This window comes from Coregonus lavaretus (genome assembly GCF_964263955.1).
Source record: "Coregonus lavaretus genome assembly, chromosome: 27".
NCBI lineage: Eukaryota > Metazoa > Chordata > Actinopteri > Salmoniformes > Salmonidae > Coregonus > Coregonus lavaretus.
The window spans coordinates 21,404,271-21,413,554 of record NC_140014.1 but is presented as its reverse complement, the minus strand read 5'-3'; the positions used below and the strand labels follow the sequence as shown (position 1 = coordinate 21,413,554).

The 9,284-nt window shown below is 50.0% G+C and overlaps 1 protein-coding gene across 1 annotated transcript in view; it reads left to right on the top strand.

Moving 5' to 3' along the window:
• LOC311102870 (latent-transforming growth factor beta-binding protein 2-like) overlaps positions 1-9,284 on the top strand; it is a gene marked incomplete at its 5' end in the record, with an annotated part of 178,549 nt that overhangs the window by 148,491 nt on the left and 20,774 nt on the right. Inside the window, 4 exons of the mRNA XM_084144321.1 lie at positions 4,598-4,717; positions 4,863-4,988; positions 7,791-7,913; positions 8,537-8,665. Coding sequence (XP_084000447.1) covers positions 4,598-4,717; positions 4,863-4,988; positions 7,791-7,913; positions 8,537-8,665 — 498 coding nt within the window. The remainder of the gene's footprint in view (positions 1-4,597; positions 4,718-4,862; positions 4,989-7,790; positions 7,914-8,536; positions 8,666-9,284) is intronic.

The window sequence follows — 9,284 nt, the reverse complement described above, 5'->3', positions numbered from 1 at the left end:
TTATTTGGGCTGCAATCTGAGGTGCAGTTAACTCTAATGAACTAATCCTCCGCAGCAGAGGTAACTCTGGGTCTTCCTTTCCTGTGGCGGTCCTCATGAGAGCCAGTTTCATCATAGCGCTTGATCGTTTTTTTGCAACTGCACTTGAAGAAACCTTCAAAGTTCTTGACATTTTCCGGGTTGACTGATCTTCATGTCTTAAAGTAATGATGGACTGTCATTTCTCTTTGCTTATTTGAGCTGCTCTTGCCATAATATGGACTTGGTCTTTTACCAAATAGGGCTATCTTCTGTATACCACCCCTACTTTGTCATAACACAACTGATTGGCTCAAACGCATTAAGAAGGAAATAAATCCACAAATTGACTTTTAACAAGGCACATCTGTTAATTGAAATGCATTCCAGGTGACTACCACATGAAGCTGGTTGAGAGAATGCCAAGAGTGTGCAAAGCTGTCATCAAGGCAAAGGGTGGCTCCTTTGAAGAATCTCAAATATAAAATATATTTTGATTTGTTTAACACGTTTTGGTTCCATATGTGTTATTTCATAGTTTTGATGTCTTCACTATTATTCTACAATGTAGAAAATAGTAAAAAATAAAGAAAAACCCTTGAATGAGTAGGTGTGTCCAAACTTTTGACTGGTACTGTATATTCATGTGGTAGGTTGTGACACTGTGACGAGGTGTGAAAGCAGGAGTCAGGCGCAGGAGGTAAAATACCAGAGTTTAATCCGTTTGCATAAATCAAACGCCCCAAGCGTCAAACAACACTGTACAAGGGAAAACATCCACCTTGGCAAATAACACAGTGAAATGTAGCTCAACCGAGCTACACGCTCTCACAACAATCACTCACAAAGACAAGGGGAACAGAGGGAACACTTGTACACATACTAATTAGGGGAATGAGCACCAGGTGTGTGTGATTGACAAGACATGACAAGTGGAGTGATGAGAATGGGATCGGCAGTAGCTAGTACTCCGGTGATGACAAACGCCGAAGCCTGCCCGAACCAGGAGGGGGGGCAGCCTTGGCGGAAGTCGTGACAGTACGGCGCACTGGAGGCGAACGTGGGCAGCGTCCCAAGTCTACTCCGCGCGCCGAAACCAGTCATCCACCGCGGGAGCCTCGGTCTGGCTCTGGTGCCACGGTGCCAGGACCGGTTGGTAACCCGAAACACATTGGGAGGGTGTTAGGTTAGTGGAGGAGTGGCGGAGAGAGTTCTGAGCACCGTGGCACCAGAACACCGACCACTCCCCCGGCCGGTCCTGACAGTAGGTCCGCAGGAACCTACCCACATCTTGATTCACCCTTTCCACCTGCCCATTGCTCTCGGGGTGAAAACCAGAGGTCAGGCTGACCGAGACCCCAGACGTTCCATGAACGCCTTCCAGACTCTAGACATGAACTGGGGATCTCGGTCGGACACTATATCCTCTGGTACCCCGTAGTGCCGGAAGACGTGAGTAAACAGAGCCTCCACAGTTTGTAGGGCCGTGGGGAGACTGGGCAGAGGAAGGAGGCGGCAGCACTTTGAAAAGCGGTCCACAACGACCAGGATCATGGTGTTACCTTGGGAGGGGGGAAGATCAGTGAGAAAATCTATTGTAGCTTACCCGCTGGGAGGTGCCTAAGTGCCTTACTCTGGGCGCGCACTGAGTATGAGGAAACATACACCCTCACATCCTTAGCCAAGGTAGGCCACCAGTACTTCTCGGTCAGGCAGCGCATTGTACGACCGATACCTGGATGACCAGAAGAGGGTGATGTGTGTGCCCAGTAGATCAGACGATCACGGATAAGCGCAGGCACGTACTGCAGCCCAGCTGGACACTGCGGTGGAGATGGATCTGTGCGTAATGCCTGCGCTATATCTGCGTCCATCGCCCATACTACCGGCGCCACAATGCATGAGGCAGGGAGTATGGGGGTGTTGTCTCTGGGCCTCTCCTCTGTGTCATACAGCCGAGACAGTGCGTCTGCCTTCACATTCTTCGTACCCGGAATGTATGAGAGAGTGAAATCAAACCGGGTGAAGAAGAGGGCCCACCTGGCCTGGCGAGGATTCAGCCTCCTCGCTGCCCGAATGTATTCCAGGTTACGGTGGTCTGTCCAGACGAGGAAAGGGTGCTTCGCCCCTTCGAGCCAATGTCTCCACACCGTCAAAGCTCGGACAACAGCCAACAGCTCCCGATCACCAACGCCGTAGTTCTGCTCCGCTGAGCTGAGCTTCTTAGAAAAGAAGGCACAGGGGCAGAGCTTGGGTGGCGTGCCCGAGTGTTGGGATAAGACAGCTCCTATCCCTACCTCGGACGCATCCACCTCCACTACGAACGGTAGTGATGGATCGGGGTGAGCCAGTACCGGGGCTGAGGTGAATAGACCACGCAATCTACTGAATGCCAAATCAGCCTCAGCAGACCAGCAGAGCCGGGACGGCCCACCCTTCAACAAGGAGGTAATGGGAGCTGTTACCTTGCCAAAACCCTGAATAAACCTTCGATAGTAGTTGGCAAAGCCAAGGAAGCGCTGCACCTCCTTTACCGTGGTTGGCGTCGGCCAATTACACACGGCTGCAATGCGGTCTCCCTCCATCTCCACACCTGTGGTGGTAATGCGATATCCGAGGAAGGAGATTGACTGCTGGAAAAATTCACACTTCTCTGCCTTGGCATAAAGATCATTTTCCAGCAGTCGGACCAGTACTTTGCAAACCAGGGTCACATGCTCGGCGCGCGTTGCGGAATACACCAGGATGTAATCGATGTAGACCACCACACCACAACCAAGCATGTCCCGAAACACCTCGTTCACAAAGGACTGGAAAACGGATGGAGCATTCATCAAACCGTAGGGCATCACCAGGTATTCATAATGCCCCGAGGTTGTGCTGAATGCTGTTTTCCACTCATCCCCTTCCCGAATACGCACCAGGTTGTAGGCACTCCTGAGGTCTAATTTGGTGAAAAAACGGGCCCCATGCATTGACTCAATCACTGAAGGAATGAGGGGAAGAGGATAACTAAATCGTACCGTCACATTATTCAGTGGTCGATAATCAATGCACGGGCGTAAACCACCATCTTTCTTCTTCACAAAGAAGAAACTCGAGTAGGCAGGTGAAGTGGAGGGACGTGTATACCCCTGGCACAGGGACTCGGTGACGTATATTTCCATAGCCTCCGTTTCAGCCTGCGACAGGGGATACACATGACTCCTGGGAGGTACAGCGTCTACCCAAAGGTTTATCGCGCAATCCCCCTCCCGATGAGGTGGTAATTTAGTCGCTTGCGACTTGGAAAACACCAGCGCCAGATCATGGTATTCGGGGGAAATGCGCACGGTGGGGGTACCGTCTGGACTTTCCACCGTGGACGCACCAACGGAAACACCTAGACACCTACCCGGACACTCACACGACCACCCCGTAAGAACCCTCTGCAGCCATGAGAAATTGGGGTTGTGAAGGGCTAACCACGGGATACCCAAGACTACAGGGTAAGCAGGAGACTCAATAATCATAAAGATGATCTGCTCAACATTTGTCTCCTGCGTAATCATGGTGACTGGTACAGTAACTTCCTTAACCTACCCGGACCTTAATGGTCGACTATCTAGTGCTCTGATGGGGAGTGGAATGGTTAGTGGAACCAATGAAATGCCTTGATGGTGTGCAAATGCCCTGTCCATAAAATTCCCAGCTGCGCCTGAATCGACTAGCGCCTTACAGTGGGAACCTACCAAGTGATCTGGAAAGGAGATAGATAAAGTACAGTGCGCCGCAAAGGGCTCTGAACACGTTTGGGTGTTCGTTACCTGGGGTGATGCGTGAGTACCCTGCCTACCGCCTCCAGACCCAAAAGAACGTTGACTGTGACGTGAGGTGGATTGTCCCTTCGTGCCACCAGAGTGGCACTGTCGCTGTCCTCCTGCGCACTCTCGACCGGCGGCTCCCCCTAACAGCTCCATCTGCTCGGGGTCAGAGTCGTCCGGAGTGGGAACGGGCAGACCCCTACTAGGACGTCCTCTGGCTGCTAGCAGATTGTCCAGCCGGATGGCCATGTCCTCCAGTTGGGAGAACGATAGCATGGCATCCCGGCAGGCTAGCTCCCGTCGGATGTCCTCCCTTAGGTGGCACCGGAAATTGTCTATCAGGGCCCGCTCGTTCCACCCGGACCCCGCTGCCAGCGTCCGGAACTCCAGCGCGTAGTCCTGAGCGGTCCTCAGTCACAATCACTCACAAAGACAAGGGGAACAGAGGGAACACTTATACACATACTAATTAGGGGAATGAGCACCAGGTGTGTGTGATTGACAAGACATGACAAGTGGAGTGATGAGAATGGAATCGGCAGTAGCTAGTACTCCGGTGACGACGAACGCCGAAGCCTGCCCAAACCAGGAGGGGGGGCAGCCTTGGCGGAAGTCGTGACAGACACTTTCCTTGAAGTTTTGGCGGCTTTATTTGGAGGACAAACTGAGGACCCACTTGGAATAAGACCCAATGACATCCCAGCTGTGGTGTGAATGTGTCACACTACATTACGTACTGTGTGTGTGTTTCCCCTCCGTGTCCCCTGCCCTGGCAGACATCAACGAGTGTGAGGACCACGGTCTGTGTCTGGGAGGACAGTGCACCAACAGCCCAGGTTCCTACAGCTGCTCCTGTCCCCCGGGCCTGGAGATGGTGGACGGGACATCCTGCAGAGGTACACACACTCACACCCACTCTCTTGGGATGGGGGGGGGGGGTGATGTCCTCTCCTGTTCAGCTGTGTGTGTATTGATGAACTGTCCTTGATTAACTATCCGATTAGCCTGTCATGTTTGACTCTGTGTGTGCGTGTATTACAGATGTGGATGAGTGTCAGTCTGGGGGGATCTGTGGAGATGGGGACTGTCTAAACACAGAGGGTTCCTACCTCTGCATCTGCCCTGATGGATACACCACAGGCACCACAGATGGAATTGGCTGCCAAGGTGAGAGAGATATACTGCCAGGTTTATAACTAACTACCTACTGGTTTGAATACATTACCACAAATAGCGCAAGCCACAAGCCCCTCTCCTCTCTTGGTGAGGGCAGACAGTTCATGCAGAGGGCAGCTTGTACTCCCTGACCCTGTCTCTCTCAGGGCTGACCCCTCTCCCCCTGCACTCCCCCCTGATCCCCCCTGCTCCTGCTCTGGGGTGCCTGGGTGTCCACTTGTTCCCCAGGCCAGTTAGGCAGCAGTCATCAAACCCAGCCATTGTTTCTAACAGGCCATGGCCAGACATCAACAGTCTCACTGCTCCCCCTCTCTCAGCTCCACTGGACCAGGTTTGATGTCATTCCAGCCGCACCCATTGCCCTGGTCACAACAGAGAGAAAAAAACGCTGCTCCTAATTGTTGGCCAGAGAGCTAGCTAGCCTTTCACTGGAACTTTCTGGAGCATTAGCTGTCAAAATACAGAAGAATGGAACCCTCTGGGTGAATCAATATGAAGGGAACATAACTCAGGCTAAAACGAGGAATGCATATTATTGATTCTGGTATAGTTTACTGCTGAAGGGTATCTAGTGTTAGCATAGCCTGAATGACAAAACATTGGGCAGTACACTGAGCATGTTATCGCTCTAGAGTGATGTGAAGCAGGTAAGCATAGAGCAGGGCCTTTCTCTGCGGGTGGAAGATCCTGGAGGGGGTTGAGGGGCCGAGACCTCTTCCAGCCATACATCTACAGTTTAGTCATTTAGCAGACGCTCTTATCCAAGGGCACATCAACAGATTTTTCACCTAGTCAGCTTGGGGATTCGAACCAACGACTTTTCGGTTACTGGCCCCACGCTCGTAACCGTGAGGCTACCTACCGCCCCATACGTACTCAGCAGGCAAGGCAGCCCCTCCCCAGTGCCCAGTGCTGATGGCTGGGCTCTCCCTTAAGTCCCCTGGGCTGTGGCCATGTACTACAGCACCACAACAGTGAGCAAGGCAGGCCCAACCTGCACACTCCCCTGGCCCTCTGCCACAGCAAATACTGCCCTTTAATTATCCTATAAATCAGAGGCTGGGTATATTTTCATACCGTCTGCCGTTGTGTGTGCAGCGCTGACACAATGAAAGCCAGGCCTCTCTGCCATGGGCCCTGCAGGGAGAGGAGAGGGGGTGCATGGGAAGGAGGGGGTCTGGTGAGCCCAGAGTGGTTGGTGCTCTGGTTGGAACACAGGTGGACTGGCTGGATAGATGGCTGCTTACAGTGCTATGGGCACTGGCACTGTCTGAGACTCAACAGTGGACATAGGACTAATATAAATCACAAAGATTAACTAATCACTAGTCAATCTAGCATAACCTGCCATGCAGCTCTGTTTGAGATAAATCATTGCTATAAATGTTTGTTATTGAATCATATAGTTATTAAACTGGAACATACATTTGGGTGCTTACCAAGGCTGTTCTCAGACAGTTTTGTTCCCTGTATGTGTTTACTATCTACCTTATTTCATTATCAGCCCTTGGCAAAAGAATAGGGGCTTTTCATTCATGTTCTATTTTTGTTGCTTTTCTGCCTTGCCCCCACTTATTATTCTGTCCAAATACCTTGTAAGTTATGTTGTAATGTGGCAATTATCCACCAATCTACATTTAATCAAGCATAAAGCCATCATTATAAATGTTTTACTAGTCGGAGTGAATGTTCCCAGACCAATAGCTAACCCAGCAAACCGGGAACATTCCCAGGACATTATCTAAGATTCCCATTAAGATTTAGTTATGATTTGATCTAACATTAGGATTATAACATCCCAAAAAGATTCAAATAATATTTTTGATAACCAAATCTTGTTTTTCAGTATATAGCCATGGCAGTATGGTCAATCAGGAATTTCATGCTTCCTTTTTAGCCTTCTTAGACATAACTAACCCAGGGATATACTGGCAACTGGGTTATTCACCAACACTTCACCCATCCTCTTTATATGCTGCGTACTTCTGGGCCCATATTTACAAGGTATCCAAGACTATGAGTGCTGCTCTAGGATCACTTTTGTTTTTTAGATCATGAAAAATAAGACAGGGGGGACCATATCAAGCTTCTCAAAGTAGGAATTATATTGGGTGCGGAAAAAAAAGTTAAACAGTACATTTTTACATAATGTTTAAGTCTAAATTCTGCAATTCTGACTGGATTTCTAAATCTAAATGAAATAAAGACATCCTCTCTTCTAGTAGATTATATCTGAGCCTCAATTTCACCTGGTTTTTATTTCTTCAAAAGAACATGGTTAAAGAAAATGCGGCATTGAACCTGCAATCTTCAGATCTGCAGCCAGATCATCAACCCTCGTTTTATAATCATCAGCATGACTGGACAGTTTTTGTGTTATGAGAACATTTGCCGGAACCTAACAAATGTTCTGGGAACTTTCCCAGAACCAATTCTGGTTTGTTGGGAAGGTACATACTTTTTTTCATATTTCCTGTTTGCCAGTACGGTAAAGTGTTCCAAATGGGCAATGTATCTTACTCTCAGACAAACCCTTGACTGCACACATTATTTTTCTTCATGCTAAGAGAGAATGAGATTCTCAGTGGGCGGACTGATTCATATTGTACCAAAGAAGATAATACTTCAAGACTGTCATCAACAAAGAAAACGTAACAATACTTTTCTTTCACACTTTCCTCTCTTCTCGCTTCTCATCTCCATTTGTCTCTTTTTCTCTCGGTCTCACTCTGGCCTCGTCTCTCTCTCTTTCACTCTCTCTCTCCCCCCTCTCCTCCTCCTCTCTCCCTCCAGATGTTGATGAGTGCAGTAAGGATGGCGTGTGCTCCCATGGTCAGTGTCTCAACACGGATGGCTCCTACATCTGCCTGTGTGAGGCTGGCTTCAAGTACTCTGCAGATACAGCCGACTGTGAGGGTAAGAATACTCTACCAACCTCATAACTCCCTCACTCTACCCACAACAAGCCACTGCTTCTGCCCCAGTTGAAACACCCCACTCTCACAACATTTCAGCAGAGTTAATAGAACGTTCTGGTCCATTTAGACCAGAGTTCGCTCCGGTGTTTGACACGTTGCCTATGATTGATTATGTAGCTGTAATCAGTTCGATGTCAGTGGTGACATTCCCTCAGTGAGAGAGTCCAATCCTGGCTCAGAGAATTAACCCATTGTAGGATGGAGGTGTTTCTCCCTCTGGAACGTCTCCCTTTGCTCCTTCACAAGTTTTTCAGTTGCTGTAAAAATATTGTTCTTGGCCATAACGAGTGCCTGCTGCTGAGCACTGAGGACAGCAGCACAACAGGCCTCCTGGCCAGGCCTACTCATGCTGGGGAGCTATTGTGCTGCCTGTGAGGAGTAGGGTGGTGTGTGTGAGTGCATGTGTGTGTGTGCATGCATGTATGACATAAGCACAATTTTATCTCAGGGTTCCTGGCCGGGCCTACTCATGCTGGAGATCCATGCTGCTGTGAGAGGTGGAGGATAGGATTGATGTGTGTATGTGTATGACATTAGAACATCGTCTGTCTCTTTCCACAGATCAGAATGAGTGTAAGGAGTTTGGTAGCTCAGTGTGTGGCACCTGGCGCTGTGAGAACACCATTGGCTCATACCGCTGCTTCATGGGCTGCCAGCCTGGCCTGTACGGAGAGGACAACCCAGACTGTGGTAAGTCAGAGTGGACACACAGGCTCTGTGCTTAGTCAACAGGCAATGTATTTACTTAGTGGAAAGCTGAAGGCACCCGAGTTTCAGCCTCACTGCTCATTTACCTTGGGGTAGGCGAGGACAGGGCAGTTGTCTGAAAGCAGCACTCTGCATTGTCTCGATGACCCTCCAGCCCACCCCCACCATACAGAGATACTGATATCACTTTGGCACGCATACACAAAGAGGTTCATGTGAATCAAATGCTATCAGGTGCACTGGGCCTTCCCGGCCAGGGGAGCATAGAAAAGGAAATGGGCCCTGAAATTGGGCCACTTTAGAAAGGGAGTAGCGGTGTCATCCGAGGCAGTGTTCGAGGCCCGCCTGATAATAGGGCCAGGTCTCATCCTCCAGACAATGGGGCTAATGGAGCCCTATTGGCAGGGGCGAGGGGTGTAACCTGATCCCAGCTGTTCCCCTCTCTAAGTGGGGCAGGGCTGTCGTCTGATGGGACGTACGGTGCACCCCACCCCTCCCGGCCAGCCGCCCACCCCTCAACCTCCTCAGGTCTCTGCGACTGAGACACCCGGTAAGGTGGTCACCTGGTCTGGCCTGGAATGGGTGGAGACGACCGACACTA